Source organism: Colletotrichum fioriniae (assembly GCF_027942845.1).
Source record: "Colletotrichum fioriniae strain IMI 355084 chromosome Unknown scaffold_11, whole genome shotgun sequence".
NCBI classification, from domain to species: Eukaryota; Fungi; Ascomycota; class Sordariomycetes; order Glomerellales; family Glomerellaceae; genus Colletotrichum; species Colletotrichum fioriniae.
In genome coordinates, this window is record NW_027076847.1 from 1,500,696 (window position 1) to 1,517,813 (window position 17,118).

General features: G+C 49.9%; 5 protein-coding genes across 5 annotated transcripts; 4 read left to right on the plus strand and 1 right to left on the minus strand.

Annotated features, from left to right (window-relative positions):
• Window positions 1-182: 182 nt before the first annotated feature.
• N0V96_009040 (uncharacterized protein) lies at window positions 183-1,845 on the plus strand (the record flags this gene model as incomplete). Its single annotated transcript, XM_053188978.2, has 2 exons — window positions 183-1,031; window positions 1,096-1,845. 2 exons carry the CDS (start codon window positions 183-185, stop codon window positions 1,843-1,845), a joined length of 1,599 nt encoding a protein of 532 aa, XP_053053744.1.
• Window positions 1,846-2,001: 156 nt separating this feature from the next.
• N0V96_009041 (uncharacterized protein) lies at window positions 2,002-2,701 on the minus strand (the record flags this gene model as incomplete). The annotated part of the gene is made up of 3 exons (XM_065758523.1): window positions 2,002-2,136; window positions 2,201-2,494; window positions 2,555-2,701. The coding sequence occupies 3 exons, from the start codon at window positions 2,699-2,701 to the stop codon at window positions 2,002-2,004; spliced, it is 576 nt and encodes a 191-aa protein (XP_065612916.1).
• Window positions 2,702-7,412: 4,711 nt separating this feature from the next.
• On the plus strand, window positions 7,413-9,129 carry N0V96_009042 (uncharacterized protein; the record flags this gene model as incomplete). Its single annotated transcript, XM_065758524.1, has 3 exons — window positions 7,413-7,866; window positions 7,999-8,082; window positions 8,309-9,129. 3 exons carry the CDS (start codon window positions 7,413-7,415, stop codon window positions 9,127-9,129), a joined length of 1,359 nt encoding a protein of 452 aa, XP_065612917.1.
• Window positions 9,130-12,783: 3,654 nt separating this feature from the next.
• N0V96_009043 (uncharacterized protein) lies at window positions 12,784-13,463 on the plus strand (the record flags this gene model as incomplete). The annotated part of the gene is made up of 3 exons (XM_053188982.2): window positions 12,784-12,795; window positions 12,845-13,186; window positions 13,302-13,463. The coding sequence occupies 3 exons, from the start codon at window positions 12,784-12,786 to the stop codon at window positions 13,461-13,463; spliced, it is 516 nt and encodes a 171-aa protein (XP_053053748.2).
• Window positions 13,464-14,719: 1,256 nt separating this feature from the next.
• On the plus strand, window positions 14,720-15,814 carry N0V96_009044 (uncharacterized protein; the record flags this gene model as incomplete). Its single annotated transcript, XM_053188983.1, has 1 exon — window positions 14,720-15,814. The coding sequence occupies one exon, from the start codon at window positions 14,720-14,722 to the stop codon at window positions 15,812-15,814; it is 1,095 nt and encodes a 364-aa protein (XP_053053749.1).
• Window positions 15,815-17,118: the final 1,304 nt, after the last annotated feature.

Here is a 17,118-nt window from a genome sequence, read left to right on the forward strand (position 1 = left end):
TGGCGCTCAACGTTGCGGCCTGTCAATATGGGGCTCCATAGGACCATAGAGTTGTGGATTTCCCCTCCGGGCTCCTGGGTCTGGGCTACGATGCTTTAAATCGTTCATCTTTCCGCCCCTTTGAATGCTGGAGATGGCTTTGGTCCTGTTTTGCTTCGCGATTGAGCAATGAGCGCGGAATCATGACAACTCCGAACAACAACGCGTCTCCGCCGGAGTACTACAGCGGTCTTGAGGTCGACAGCCGACCGGGCCGATCGCCGGGGGGATATGGCGATCAAGACTTGAGCAAGTTCCGCGTCGCGGACCAGAATAACTTGCCCGAAGTCCACAGTCACGACGGCGATCTTCCACAAGCCGTGCACCCGTACGGCCACGATTACTCGATGCTTCAGGCCGTTCACCCGGCGGAGGGCGGCGCGTCACCAGTCGAGTACCAAAACGGTTCATATGACTCAAGCGGGTACTACGCTCCGAAAGAAGACAACCCGCCAGAAGTCGTGACAGCAGAGATCGACGAGAAGCAGCAGAAGAAGAGGGCGGTCACAATATGCGGCATGCGACGCAAGACGTTTTGGATTGTGCTAGCCGTGGCGCTCATTATTGTCATTGGCGCTGCGGTAGGAGGAGGCGTCGGTGGCGCATTGTCGGCAAGCAACAGCTCGCAACAATCAAGCAGCAGCTCCGGAGGATCAAGTGACAGCGGAAGCGGCAGCAGTGGTACCGGCTCGGGCAGCGGCAGTGGGAGTGGAAGCGGCGACAGCAGTGGTGATAGCAGCGGCGATTCGAACAACACAACGACAACGAATGAGCTGGATATCCTGCCCACCACCAGCATAGGCGCGCTCAACTTCACCGACTACTATGGCTACGTGAACCACCTCGTGTTCTACCAGCTGCGGTCTAAGAACCTCATGATGTCGTCCTATAACTCGTCAACAAAAGTGTGGAGCTCGACAATTGCCAACAGGGAGAGCACGATTAAGGAGGGCACCCCCATCTCCAACAGTTTGTTTTGGCATAGCGATAAGGTGAGCTGCCATCATTTTATCGGCTACTTGAATCTGCGTAATTATTGCTAATCCTACTCACAAGATCCGCGATGTTCGTATCTATTACCTCAATGACGCGAACCAGGTCGCGGGCATCATCAACGCCAACCCCGTTTACGGCTCAACTTGGGATAAATCCGGCGTCTCAAACACCTTTACTGCGAACGCGAAGTCAAATCTGCTGTCCAACGGCATATATACCCCCGACTCATACCTATCGAACCTGGTTTTATATCAGGACGCCGGAAACACCATCCGCGTTCTTCGCCGAACGGGCGACGGAGCGACTGATTGGGCTGCAGTGGGGATCTCGACCGACTTTGGCAAGCCTGCAGAGGGCACCGGGATGTCTATGATTCCCATTTATACCAACGCGACCACAAAGAGGATGGCCATGTTCTATACCTCTGAGACTGGCTCACTTATCCACCTCACCCTCGTCAACGACAATGACTGGACCAACAACACCTTACCAACGACGCTCGAAACAAATGCGACAATCGCGGCCTTCTCGAGCGGATACGAAAGCAGCAACAACCTGGTCATGCACGTACTAGGGGCACAGGCGGACAAAGCGCCTGTACTGACAACGTACGCTGAAGGAGAGTGGACAAACGTGGGGGAAATTTCCACCATGTCCGGCGAGGACAGGCCCTTCAAGATTGCTGCCAACTCAGCTGGGAGAGTATATGGTCTCGTCCAGCGCAACGCTACCAAGGTTGAGATTGTCGAGTGGGAGTGGATCGGTGGTACAACATATAATAAGATTGGTGTGATAGATACCGTCTCATAATCTGAGTAGAGGTCCTATGTGAGTGAATACAAGGTAATCTGGCTCTCGTGATCCTCCAAGAGCGACAATAATAATTACAAGAAACAGAATAAAAACAAGATCAAAACATACTAAACCCCTACGGCTCCAACCCCTTCTTCAACTTTACACGTACATTCAAGACCACTGAGACTCGGTTTTGATGTTGATGCCCACATCGTGCAAATCCCAGCTAGCAATGAGACTCGGGAAGTTAAAAGCAGAAAAGTCCGGTTCAGTCTTGATGATAGGACAGAAGTCGTTCTGTTGTTGCTGTGACAGCTTCTCAATGTCAGTCCTGACCTGCCCCAGAGTGGATCTTTCACAGCAAACATACCATCCCCAGATCCCTCTGCTGAGCAACGTGCGAGGCGCAATCATCCTGCAAAAAGCCCGGACTTCGGCCCATGCTGGCTTCCCTTGCCCGGCTAGGGTGACCCCTCACGGCCGGGGTCGGGGCGGCGGGAAGCGGGTCAGCCCGTGAAGCACGGGCTGCCTTGCGAGCCTTGGACCGGGCAGCAGCAGCGGCAACCCGCGCTCTGTGCTCAGCTTTGACTTTGGCGACAAATTGCGGTATCGGGTGGGGACATCGGTCTTCATATACGTGCTGAAGAATGGCAACTTTATTAGTCTAGTGTTCTTGAAGTTTTGTCTTGAAGAGATGAGAGGGAAAACATGGCTGTTGACTCACGCGGTGCATGCTGCCTATCTTGGTGAACCCTTTGGAGCAGCCAGGGCAGATGGCTTCAATCATCTTGGGAACGCGGGGCATGGTGAAGCGGGTAATAGGCATCTGGGCGGTGTTCCTCAACACGAACTGGTTGTACTCGCTGAACATGGTGACTGGATATTTGATGACACGATAAAGAACAGGGCAGAAGTTCGTCAAGTGGTTAATGATTGACGATTGACCGCGAACATAACCTGGGGTCAACCTCCCTTTTGTCTTGCTCACCGTGGCTGGCAGGATGGCGTCGGGTCAAGGAATTGTTCACTGAACAGCTGCGATGGCTTCTCAAAGAGCTTCCAACCGGGCTCCATAACTATTCGACAAGGGTCGATCAAGTTGGGATGGCAATGTCGCAACACTTGAGTGATTATCAATGACGACCTGCCATACCAGGATGGCGCGGCAAGCGCGCTATCCATCGTCTAAGTAAAGCGCTTATTGCTTCTTCTTCCGGGCCCATCGTGTGAGTCTTGCAGTCTGGCACTCGGGGGCTAGGTCCACCTCTTTGTTGGTAGTCAACTATCACAGTCAACAGCGCAACCAACAGCAGTGTAGGTCCCCCCCGGGGCCGAGTCCGGGGGTATGAGATGATGGAGGGTAGGCTCTTGGGACTTTTTTGTCAATGTACGGAACTCCTGTCACCAATATGGATGAGGATGAAAGAAACAAAGTCTTACCTCCTCGTGCCTGGAGCATCGTCCATCGGCGGTCCCACGGCGTCCTGGAGTTCGAACAGTGAAGGTAATGTTTGGGGCCTTTGGGCCAGAACGAGCCACACCAGGCATGGCCATTTTGATAGCGCTCTCCACAGGTAGACAGATTCATCATGTCATCAGCGGTAGTGAACAGAACAGTCTCTTTGTGTCCGAGCTCCCAGGCGGTTACTCGGTCAATCGGCAGGTATCCAACAGACATGGGTCACCCGCAGCGAGACGGCAAAGTGCCTTCGCGAGAGGACCGCCCACCTTCATCTGAATAACGACATCTGGAAAGCTGGAGAAAGACACAAGAACTAGTTACTTCGCCTCGTTTCAGACCAGGGTACAAAGATGAAAGGTCTTGTTCACCATGCGAGGCTGACTATGGCGAGGATCGTCGACTTGTAGCCCCGCGTCCTCGCACTGGAGCTTTGGACTAGCGGGGCTCAGACCAAGAGACCTTCATGTTGGTTGCACAGCAGTCTGGGCCCGTTGTAAACCTCAGTGACAGTCCAAGCCCCGCAAAATGAGCGGCTCCTGACCATAATCCATGTCCAGTTCGCATTAGTAGGAATCCCACGCCGCACGCGACGCCTTGTGACCTGTTTTAATCCCAGGTGCCATACAGCGAAGTCGCATGTTTAATGAGCATAGCCCAGGTTCCTGCACAAATGTTTGTTCCCGGATTCTCGGGTCTTGAAGCAAACACCTGTTAGAGAAGGTGAGCGGTGAACAGCGGTGAATCAACGAATAGCAATCAAGCCCAAGATTCAATACGAACGAGGGTGCCGCCGTATTTGACTTGCCAAACAACTCGGACCAACATCGCATCTGAGCATGGTATATCACCAGATCCAGTCCAACTGCGGTATTTTTCGATTCTCACTAAGCTGAAGTAGGATGTGCTCTTTCAACTCCTCCAACTACTGCGGTAGATCGGTGCTGGATTTTGTCTGCCGAGGTGCGAGCTCCCGCAATATCCGCAGCTCCCGTCCTCGCCCGCGGCCCGCGCCTTTGATGGATTCGCGGTCAGGCGGGCGTCGAATAAACTCCCTTGCATCATCAAGCTCACACGTGCTAGGTGTTCCCTGCAAAGGCATATGGTACCCGGACTAGACGCACATGAGGACGAACAGGCGCGGGGCCGTTGGCGGCTTCTTGGGAACGTCATCGCAATGGTTTCGTAACCGTACTGTGCTCGTCCGCGCCTAGCCCGGAGGGCAAGGCCTCGCTAGGCAGGCAGACATCAAGCGGTGAACTAGAAATCGCCAAGAAGTGATTCAAGTCCCATTGACTAATTGTCTACCTTTCAACTTGCCCGATTCCAATATATGAGCTAGTAGTCAGAATGATTATTCAATCGATCACTCGCCGAAGAACCTCTGTGTCAGATAACCGCGAACTCCTGCTTAGAGCCATGATGTTGGTGCGCAGCTCCGGTTGTCGGCGGATACCTCTCGGGTTGATGCAGCTTTTGGCCCCAGAATCCACTGCTTCGCACGAATAGTGAACCCATGACATGACGGGCATGAAGCATGAGGCATGAAGCAGGAACATACTTGAGCTGTCAGGGCCGCGTCGTCTGTCAGCCTGTCGTTGCCTGTCGAATTTCAGGAGAGAAATGCAGTGGACTATCCGCGCCACAGTGACCACACATTCTTTGTTCTACATGCATCTTGCTGCACGACTGTGGCATTTTCTATCTACCCACACCGCCAAGCTCAATGGCTTTGAGAGCCTCCAATTTTCGGTAAAGCTGGTTCATTCAAAAGATCAAAGACTTACCCCTCCATTCAACATCATTTGGATAATCCACTCGACACTTTGCCAAAATTTCCGGCTATTCAGAAGGTCACATTGCTCCAATACGAAAGACCTGATGATGTAGCAATGTGGATTCTCTCAACTTCAAAATGGATTTAACCATCGGCGCGCTGCCGAGAAACTCGGAGTCAAGACTCATCTCTTCATTCCGTCCGTCAATATGACTCCCGTCATATTATCACGCCTTCATTTCGTTTCGGATGAATGGATGGATCTCTTTACCAAATATGCCAATGGCAAGCGCTCTGTATGAGGGGTATGGAATTGCCAGACTCACTGACAGCGTCTTTAAAAAGCCATGATATCGTTTCCTATCACTGAGAGTCTCTGGGCTGGCTGCCTGCAAGCCTCTTCTGTTTTTCTCAGAGCCAATTTCAGAGAAGCAAGTGATCTATCGGTTTATAACCATGCAGCTTTCCAGCGTTTTTCTTGCTTTAGGTCTATTCGCAACTGTTTTTGCGCAGTCCAAGATCAAGATCAGTCAGTCCAAGCCCTTGAACGACAGGCCTGAAGACAGCTAGCTAACAGTCTCGGAGTGCCTTTGGGTGACTCCATCACGGAAATAACTTGCTGGAGAGCCTTAGTATGGGACGAACTTGTCAAGGAAAATCTTGCCGATAAGGTGCAATTCGTTGGCTCCATGACCAACAACCCCCAAAATTGCCGAGCAGAGTCAGGCTCTTTTGACCTTCATCATGAGGGCCACTCGGGTTGGCTCTCCATCAACATCGCCAACCAGTACCTACAAGGATGGCTGGCAAGCACTAAGCCTGATATTGTGCAGTTCATGCTTGGCACCAACGATGTAGCGCAAGGGCGAACAACCAACGACATTATCGCTTCGTACACGAAGATGACAGGGTTGATGAGAGCATCCAACCCGCGGATGAAGATCTTGGTTTGTACTGTTGCAGCATCTTTCAATATGTGCGTCTGTTGACATGAGTATACCTCGCAGGTTGATCGCTTGATCCCGTTGTCCTTCAACGGTGGTGGAATCGATACCTTGAACCAGCGAATCCCGGGTTGGGCCATTGAACAGAACTCGACCAACTCTCCAATCAAAATTGCAGACTGCTCGAGTTCTGCCGGGTTCACAACCTCCATGTTGCGAGACGGCGTACACCCCAACGACCAGGGAGACCAGGTCATAGCCCGGCAAGTCGGTCCATTGCTGATCAAGTACGTCAGGGATCTCATTGCCGAACGCGGGCTATGAGACTGTCTCACGATGAGTTTGAGTGGCGGTCATTCTGACTGGGTGTTGTGACTGCGCCTGCAGAGATCTCAGTAGTAGGGAGGTGCATCTAGGCTGAGTCACGCTTTGTTCAGCTAAGGTATCTGAGGAGGTATACGATGGAAGACTCGATGATAGCATTCTTTTCTAGTACCTGAAATAGTAACAACATCCTCTGCAAATGTCGAATGAACGTTTATGTAGGGCATCCTCAAAATTAAATTATCAAGGTCTATCTAACAGGAGGCTGACCCGAGTCGGATTAAACCACATATAGGATGGCAGGATTCTCAATTGGCGAGGAACATGCTTTGTATAATGATCCGAAGTTTCCAAAGTCAACGAACCTTGGGCCCACCTTGCCCGCAGGACAGCCTTGGGAGGCCGCCATGATGACTGAGCGCCGAGAGCCAAGGCCGAAAATCGAGCGAATGTATGACTTTGAGGCCGACCTCATAATCACCTTGAAGAGGCAAGTTGGTCTTCAATCGACAGACTTTGATTGACATATAGAGATCAAGTGCACTTGTCAACTTCTAGAAACTAACTAGATCGTCTTTTCACTCATCACTCAAGTGAGGGGATAAAAATTTAGCTCATCCCATCGGGAACATCGCGATCTCCCCGACTCAAAAGGATGCGGGAACTTAGTTTCGTTCTCGCGTTTGGCATTTACACTCGAGCACGGACGAACTTGAGGGACTTCCGGCTACCAGAGTCTAACAATTACCTACCCCTCGAGACGTCTGACATCTGGCTCCCGCTCATCAGCACCAGTCTGTGCTCGGCATGATCCCTCCGCTGCAAGATAGTCTTCCGTAGACGAGGAACTCGCGGACGGACATGGCAAGATATGCGCAAAGTCTGTCGGCCGAAACGGGGGTTTATTTGCCGAATAAAAATGGTGGGCGGCTTTCAAAGCGTTCGCTTGACCAGATCCCTTTGGTACTGCATATGGGCACGTCCTGCTGTTCTTTTGCCCCTCGAGGTATTGCTCCATCAACACACCCATGCGACATAAACCTCCTCTCCAGTTTGCATCGAAATCTCCGGCACGACAATGTCAGACCCTCTTGAGCTGGAGCCCGATCGCCCGAAGAGGAACTCCAGAATGATCGAGAAGTTTGATGACGAGATCAAGGTCGCGGGGGTGGTAGACCAGCAACCAGTTGTCTCAAGAAGCGAGTCGGTCCAAAGCGATTCGTACGGATCATCTGCCGGCGCCAAAACCTTCGACAAGAAGCTCCTCTATAAACTCGATATGCGTCTAATGATTGCCATGTTCTTTCTGAACTTCTTGTCGTTAATGGGCCGCACGAATATCGGAGCCGCACTGATCCGGCAACTTCCACAGGATCTTCATCTCGATGCGATGAAGGTGTTCATCGTTCTCACAATGCCAGCGGCGCCGTTGGTTCTTTTTGAAGTGCCAAGTAATCTGCTTATGCGGTTCTTGAACCGCAAATTCAACTTCCCATACTTGTGGTACATGTGTGTTCTTGACATATTACTGGGTAAGTCTGCGTTTGTCACTGAGTCGTGGGTGACGCTGGGGTAGGGTAGCATTGTCCTTAGAAGATTCTGCTGCCGCGGCCGGGTCGTGTAGATGGATGTGCTAATGAATAGTATAGGTATAATCACAATAGGCCAAGGCTTCGTCAAGACATTCGATCAGATGATAGCCACGAGATTTTTCGTTGGTGTCTTTGATGCAGGTCTCATTCCTGGCTGTGTTTTCCTATGTTCTCTTTACTACCCTCCAAGGCATCTTCAATGGAGGCTTGGACTGATCACCGTCGCCAATATCTGTTCAAATATCGCCGGTAACTTCCTTGCATACGCGATTGCCAATATCCAAACCACTGAGAATTTCAAAGGGTGGAGATGGTACGATATCAATTATCAGATCATGTTTCGAAACGGCTCTGACATCTCGCAGGATCTTCATCATTGAAGGCATCTTCACTGTGGTAGCTTCTCTGGCCTGCCTTCCTGCTAATGTTGGACCTCCGGAGAAGGCCAAGTTCTTGACGGAAGAAGAGAAGAGACTTATCAAGAACTTGGTCGAGATACGCAGCACAGAGATTGGTGTTGTAGCCGAGTGGAAAATGTTTTTCACAAATCCACTGAATTACTGCTGGGCTGCCCTCTATTGCTTCACGACCACAACCGCTTACTCGGTCTCCATCTTTTCCCCGTCCTTCGTCAAATCCTTTCACCCGGAACTCAGCGCTGCAGATGTGCAGGCGCAAATTGTTCCCATCTTCGTGGTGGCTGCTGTGGCATGTCTTACAACTGCTTACGCCGCTGACCGACTCAACCACCGCGCAGCCTTCGGCCTCGGCGGCTTTATTTTCACCATCATTGGCTACGCGATCTTGAGACAAGACGAGCACGAAAGCACAAATGTAACCATGATGGCGCTGTACTTCATCGCCTTCGGCACTTTCATCACTCTTCCCATGATCTGGATATTGACTATGCAAAACTTGCAGACGCCTTTCCAGAGAGCCATTGGGAGCGGCTTTGTTGTTGGAGTTGGGAACACATCAGGCTACATCTCAGCCTGGATCTTTAAGACAAGCGACGGCCCGTATTACAAGAACGGAATGATAATCAGCATGATCCTAGTTGTTATTGCATTTGCCATTCTTTCGGCAACTTGGCTCTACATCGAGATGCATAATAGAAGGCTTGAAAGGGAGGAGAGATTGCATCCGTCTGCGACAGCTGGAACCAAGAGACTTACTGGGCGAAGCTTTCGGTACAAGGCATAGTATATTGGCGCTACGTGGATATCTTAGCATCTGGTTGATTTGCAATTTGACCCGGAAATTTCGAAGCATCTGGACCAGAACGAAACCCAGCTCGCACACCTACGTAGTCTAGTCAAGAATAAGTCCGACTATTTTGCTCATTCCCTGAGATACTATTGCATTCCTACGGGTGGGTCCCCGTGATGATCGTGCGGTGTTACCTGACACCGCCTCATGCAACTAGATAACCTCATTTTCGTCCCAAACATCTTGATACGAGCACATTGCCAATCAGATGTAGGTGATAACGTGTAATTCCTTCTCCGCGGATCTCCATGTGGTGTAACATCCGGATCGCTGACTTCTGAAGAACCGAACTCATAAACCCACATAACCCCGAGACCCGGTCACAAGTATAGTTAACGTTTGATTTTCAATTTTTTTGGTGTCACGTGGAATTGACTATGAAATCGTGTTACATTTGATTGAAAGATTCAAACTTCCAAGATAGACATGACAGTCACGTCCACCCTTTACACTCCCTTAGTGGAAACCCATTTCTACTCCACAGGCGGTTATCAGCTCTCCACCGTGTATACCTTGCAGCCGCAAACAACACCCTTCACACCGAAAGTTAGTACCTGTTTCATACTACCTCGAGCTATCCGGTGCGTGGAAGCCAAAAGTGAAGATATAACATCTGGCTTCACCTGTTATGGTCTACAATTCGTAGGGGAAACAACGACATCGGTGCCAACACAATGTCTTCCCGAGAGTTACATAAATATCTGGAGACCGTTCGACGAGTTTAGTAGGCTCCCCTTGAATCATGTCACATACACTACCACATGTCAAAGGGTTAGCCTTCACAAGCGTATACTTACTAACAATTTCCGAATCAAGGTGATATCCCAAGTTTGGCTTACCCAGGCACTGCGTGCATCAGCGGGTGGACAACTGCGTGTTCCACGTATGTCACAGAGACGAGTGGAAACACTCATGCACAGACTTGGTGCTGTCCCTCTGGCTGGGGCTGTCTCAGTGCTTCGAATGGTGGCATCCCTCACCGGGAATGTACAAGCCTCCTGAGTACTCCGACTGAAGTGTGGATCAACAACGTTGTAACTACGAGAGAAAGTGAGAGTACTATCACAACATCTTGGAAGAAAGTCTTCCTTTCGAATCTCCCCAGTGGGGGGCCAATTATTATCAATCATCCTGTGTTCCCACTTTACGGCAAACTTCCATCTCGTCAGCTTGAAGGCGCCAGAGAGACAGGATTATCTGGAGGAGCAATTGCTGGTATTGTAGTTGGAGTTGTGGTTTTGTTTATGGCTATTATTGGTTGTAGCTGGTTCATGTGTCTTAAGAAGAGAAAGCAAAAACGGGGAGCTCGGCTGCTACAAAGAGAGACTGCCGCTGGGAGCGGAGGGCAATCTCTCGTAAGGCAGAACTATGACTCGAAAACGGAGTCTCCAAATCATGATCGAGAGGCCCAAGAGATGTACGCAATAAGGCCATCTCCGGTAGAGCTCTCATCGCATAGCAGAGCTGCCGAAGTCGAGGGAGATAGTCGTCCTGTTGAATTGTCATCCTAGGTTACCATTAGCCAAGCGAGCGGCAAGAGACAATTTAAGCAAATATAAGCTGCCTACTTGCCTATAGTCAAGGTTTCATGTCGTTACTGGTTAAGTTAGCGTGTTTTGATAACAACAGAGTTTTGTTTTCCGGGCAGTTTATGTCAGGCCCTGTTTACTTCAGGAGGCACAGTCCTTGGAAAAAAAATTTGTACGCGGTTATCTCTCAACAGTGTAAACTTGCCTACACGTTTCTTTTTTAAGTTAAGTCATCGTAGAGTACACCGGGAAACTACGCAGAATCTTCGACCCAGTATCTGCGGTATCCTTTTGATACACACAGAACTCGAACGGCTATCTCAGAATGTCACAGGGTTGGAATGCGATGCTGTGAACTTGTATGTACTTTGATGACCAGCTAAGGTACGCCAAAGCTTGAATGGCATCACGCCCACAGCATGCATGTATTCGGACAACAGCGTGACCAAGGTCTTTTGAAAACCATTGAAAGCTTATCGACAAAAAGTTCTTCAATTCAAGTCGAGCAAACATAGCCGGGTTCCATACATTGATGCGTCAATAAACCTGCTCGCAGAAGCAGGCTCTATGACGTATGAAGCTTCAGAACAGGACCAACAGAAGGGGACTTGCTCAATTTGACATTCTTTATCGTATGCGGCGAGCCGAGTCATACCTATCCAACATGGCTAAGTACCGTTAGAAAAGCAAAAACAGAAACACACAGCCCAAGAGTGAATAGCTACGTAAGTGTCACTGAAAAGTTCACTTTCAACCCTTGAAAATAGGTTCAGATGGGTATATAGATGCTGATTAAAAAAAAGCACAGCCCGCTTATGTAATTGTATAACAAAATTTAGAAATTGGAGCCGCCATCACCAGGCTGCAGTTGAAACTCCGTTTGTCACCACTTGCAGTATTTCAGTCCAGCTTGCAGCCATCATATTTGGACCAAACGCATGCTTCCTCATGTGGGGTACGAATGTTTCAGCCACAAGATAGCAAACAGCTCTCAACCTTGCTTCAATCTCTTCAAGTTCGTCAGGACGACGTGAGAGTTGGCTTGTAGATGCTTTCTACGCCTGAAATTCCGCGGGAATCATGGCAGATGATAGGTGTAACATGACGCTTGTCTCGACCTACTTGAAGTGCACGCCACCGTGCTCTTCACTGTGACTATCAACGTTTGCTGGCATCGGTAAATCAACAAACAAATCAGTCTATTTGCTCCTTACGACATCCTGCAGCTTGATTAATGAATTTGTGACACCCGAGCGGCAGGAAGATTAGAATACCTTGACGGGTTCTATTGTTGGCGGCTCTAGACGCATGAGCCCGCACATTTGAATCTGCTAGACTTTTCCGATGCTTCTCGACAGCGCAATTCTACTACTCCAATTCTTTTTATCATAATTCTGATCCCCTGGGCTACTTTACTCGATAGAGATTTTGAAGATTTGGTTGCAAAGAGGCTGCATCATAGCTGCTGAGAGGGCCTACGAGAGCAGTCCTTCAGGGCCCATGCACCCCCAGCATATGTAGGGAAGCGTTGGGGGATCAAATCCATAGACTCTCTTTTCTTGAAGCCGTGGAAAAAGTAGAAATTGCGGAAACCCTTGTGTTGATCATGCCCATTGCGAGACCAAGTCCCGACCAGCGCCGCACAGTATGCTAATTGTCTTTTGGTTTGCTCAACTTCTCGTATAGTAGAGTTGAGATTACGAGACCACCCCACCTTGACGATCGACTGATTAGCTTTGCTCTTTTAAGTAGTATGGTCTCAATGTAGGATTGAAGTCATGCAGCAGTTGGAGCTAGTAGGCAATCCTGCATGGGCTGCCGCGATTGCGTCCTTCAAAGGAATCAAGCAATACTAGATACGAGTTTTGATTGTCAAGATGTGATCTACAGCTTCATGATTTTCGAGCGTTATAAATAGCGAGAGCTCTTCTCTGCTTATGAAATCTTTTGATATCATCACAAGATCCAAGTCACCACATACGAGCTTTGACCGAAACTAGCTTGGACAGCAATGCCTACCATGCGCGCCAGCCTTCTTTACTTGTGGTCAGCAGCCACCATGGCTATTGCTGTAAGCTTGACCCAAGAAGAGTCTTTCGAAGTGAGAGCTAAGTGATTAGGCTATTCTTCCCGGGGATGTCCCCAAGGGCTACGGGCTGTACGTTCCCGAATGGGAGTTTCAGACTCCAGACGGGGAGAACATCACTATCAAGGGAACGATCCAAGAGGTCTATGCTGCTCTTGGGAGTCTTAATCCTCAGATGGCCCAGATGAATGGCTTCGACCTTGAAGCTATCTCGGATGTTGCCCGTAGTGACGTGGAGAAGCGTGCCACGTTTCCCAGGGTCGATTGCCAGACCTTGGAGGAGGGTCACACCGACAGATATGAGCCGACCATGGATTATCTCAGAAAGGTTCAAGGAAAACCGAAGAACTCTGCTGGTCCGAGAGAGTGTGGCCGCGTTAGCTGTGCTTGGAAAAGCGCGACTTGGGAGTGCAATGACGTGGGTTCCTCACCAGATCTATTCCCCACTTCTGTGTGATGAAGATAGTATCGCTTTTACTGACGAGATTTAGGCTCTGGAAGAGAAGGAGCTTAGTTCATTCAGTGAGATTGCCGATGGTGTACAAGTGATCTACCACGAATGCACCGACGTCGATGTCCAATACTGGTGGTCTTCTGGTGAAGCTTACACCGATGATGATTGGAGTGTCCAATTTGGGTACGCACCATACTAAGGCGGTCAACCAAACTTCAAGAATTTTATGAATTCCATGCACTGCAAGAATATATCCAGACACTACGCTCAGTTACTTTGGTATTCCTATAGCATTGTTTGGCTTTCGTCGTGAGGAAATTGAGTGTCATAGCAGGAAAAAACCTTCAGAGAGAAAGAGAGAGGAGAGTTGTCAATACTCACATTTCCTATTCGACCTATCACTTCTGGCCTGCCTGCGATCGCAAATTCGCAGTCCTTACTTCCAGTATACTCAAAACTCTATTGCAACTACCGAATTCGTTGACAAATTCCGTCCACAATACGAAAAACAAATAGCAGTCTCGTGATGTTAGCAAAGTGTGGTGATATTCGAATTGCGCGTAGTGACATGAATTTGATTGGTCTACTGTTGAAGAAGCCGATGTCTCTGGCGAAGATCCCGGCGCTCATTTTCTCTACTTTAGAGGCTCACAGTAGGTGTTTCGGCCGAGTACAGTAACCTCTCTTTTCTGTTCATACTTACGTTGTTGAGAAATCATGACCTAAAGCTAACCGAGACCTCTCCGTCTTCTCCTACCTAGCTACGCCAAAGAACGCGCGATAATAGTCGCATATTCTTGCCTCTTTATGATGATTACGGCTCCTCCGGAAAGAATGAGCAAGGCATGGGTGGAATCGCGCTGTGAAAGGAAGACTACGACAGCGCAATCTCTTGTTACATGTATGCAGCTTGATTTCTGCCCTCGGCCGAACGCCTCGGCTGTTGACCCCTCCCATCTAGAAGCTAGCATTTAGAAAAGGAAGGAGAACTGGCCCTACAGTACTACGGCGTAACGAAACTCCATGAATTGGTTAGCTCTGCTGATCCCCTTATTCATGCGCCCGGTAAACGTACGGCTAGAGGCCCGAGTGGCTCCGCACCGCGAACGTGGGGCTCATCCGAGCATCGCGGGCTGTTCCGCGTCGCCTCATGTTATGGCTACAAATTAACATCTTGATTGATCCAGACTACAGATTTTGCCCTAACCTACTTGTACGCGAAAGACCTGATTGATAATCAGCTCAATAATAGCTCAGTGCTGAACACTAACGACAGGCCATGAAAAAGGGGGATGGGGCTGGAGATATATCCAACGCGTCATCTACGAGTACACCAGCTTGTTACGACGATGTGTATATAAGGTTGTCTTTGGACACCATGGAACTTTACCTAGGTAGCCTGCTATTCTGAACCACTCCAAAATATCTTTCTATTCTATATACAAAGAATTCGTCATGAGGATTAGTTCTCTTACTCTGGCCACTTTGGCGTCAACAGCGCCGCTCGTTACAGCTCTTGCACCCGGTCTTAAAATCGCCATTACCTTGGACCGCGCAACTCAAGGCATCAGTATCTCGACTGATGGACGGAAGTTCTTGACGCAGAGATATTCTACGACGGATGCGCCTCAAGCTGTGGAGCTTCTTAGCAACGGCACAACTGTTCTCTACCCCGACACGCAGTGGAACTCCTGGACCTCGAACTCCACCCTGGACCCCAAGAAGGCCTTTGTCAGCATCGATGGTGCTCGTATCGGCCCCGATGGACGATTCTGGATCGTCGACGGTGGTACCACCGATAGTGATCGCAATCTTGTCAATGGATCTAGCAAGCTCGTTGGCGTCAACCTCGAGACCAACAATGTCGACAAGGCATACTATCTCGATAACCTTACGGAAACCGGTAGCGTCATCGACGATGTCCGATTCAATGGAAACTACGCCTATCTCAGCGACACAATTGGTGCATTGGTAGTGATGGATCTTACCACTGGCCAAGGTCAGCGTGTACTCGTAGGTCACAGCTCGGCTCTGGCCTGGTTCCCCATGGCCTACAACGGTAGTCTTGTGCCGGGGTACCAGGGCGGCACCAGCACTCTCTCCGTCGGCCTCGATCAGATTGAGGTGTCCCCTGATGGTGTCTATCTGTACTATCAGCCTTGCAACGGTGGCATGTACCGCGTCAAGACCGAATACGTCAACGGAGCCTTGACAAACAGCACTCTTGCTGCCAACCTGGGAAACTACGTTGAGCCCTTCGCCCTTACCCCTTCCACTGGGGGCACCACCATTGACGGAGATGGAAACATCTATGTCAGTGACACCAACCTCCTCGCTATCTGGAAGGTCAAGCCGGACGGAAGTTCGTCCATCCTTGTTCAGGATGATGCTCTGGTCTGGACCGATCTGATGTGGGTCGATGCGAATAAGACCCTTTGGCTTCCCGCCTCGCAGATGCGGCCCGGAGCGAACGGACTAATGGCCGATGGACCTCACAATATCTTGACCTTTCCCATCGAGGCAGGTCCGTCTTTGATTGACCATGCCTAAAAGCAAACTTACATCACTATCCAAGTCTTACAGCCCTGTAAATGTATACATAGATATTGTATTTCAAATTGTTCCTGAGACTCCTTGCGTTGGAAGTTGCCACAGTCAAAAATTCCCAGCTCATGTTGTGATATTTCATCTAAGGGAACAGCTTCTCTTCTCTCCTATCTAATAAGACGATGGCGAGCGTACTTAGATCCGCAAGCCTTCTCCCCTCGTGTGTCCGAATGCCGCGGCGCACGCCACGTGATTGGTTCTTCATTGAAACTTGCTTGCAAACCCGCGTATGAACTATCCTAATCAAAAGACCTCGAGAATTCGCGTCTATGAAGTGGGCCAATGGTCTGACGTTGTACAAGCAGCAAACCTTGACTTGCTTAGCAAACGCCAAGTCAGAGAGATTCCGAGAAGCAATATTGGAGTCGAGGTCCACTACAAGTCGAAGGGTCCCATCACCCCACGTGTTCCGAATCCTGAGTATCCAAGCCGCAAATGTGATTTACTTGACTTACCCATGGTTAAGAGACTGCGAATGTCAGCATAGGACACTTGTGGTGGGGTTTTGCAGAAATGCACCGAAGCTAAGACTGACGCACTGCAGCGATGCCTGCTTGACAGGTTGACACAAGCGTGAAGAACTCTAGAGCCACGTCGAGCGGAGTGGGCTTCCAGTCTCCATCATACCATGCCTCATGAATGCAATGGTCAAGGCTCTTCGCTCTGGATCAAGAAATTCAGGGCACTCACGGGTCCGAGCCTCAACGACAACTGTTTAAAGAATTCGGTAGGCGGATTGTAAGGGTCTAACGGAGCCTTGCGTAGAAGTTCCCGACATTGACAGATGAACGGCAGCTTTCAATGTCGAAAATATCAGTGATTGAGTGATATTTCCTTCTCCGCATGACATCTTCTCCAAACTTCTCATTTGCGCCCCGTTCAACCATGACCCCACGTCAAGGTCTCACAACAATACGGTCAGCCGAACCACAAACCAACAGCATTTTTCCCCTTGCGAATCTGTATGTCAGACCCGGACACCGCACGGTGGGGGTACTCGCGTCATCCCGCTCCGGTGATTCGACCGAGCGACGCCCTTGGCTCCGTCCTCGGTCTTGGCCGGACGGATACCGGTGCCTCTCGCGCCCCTAGGGCCTTGTCGCCAAGTTCGCCGAGCCTTGGGAGACCGGGATAGTGTCGCGTCTCCGCCCCCAGCTCCCACCCGCGATGCCACGACAAACGGCTGATGGAGGATTCGCTAAATCTCTTGTCCTATGTAATTCCAAGACCTCATGGCCATTACCCAC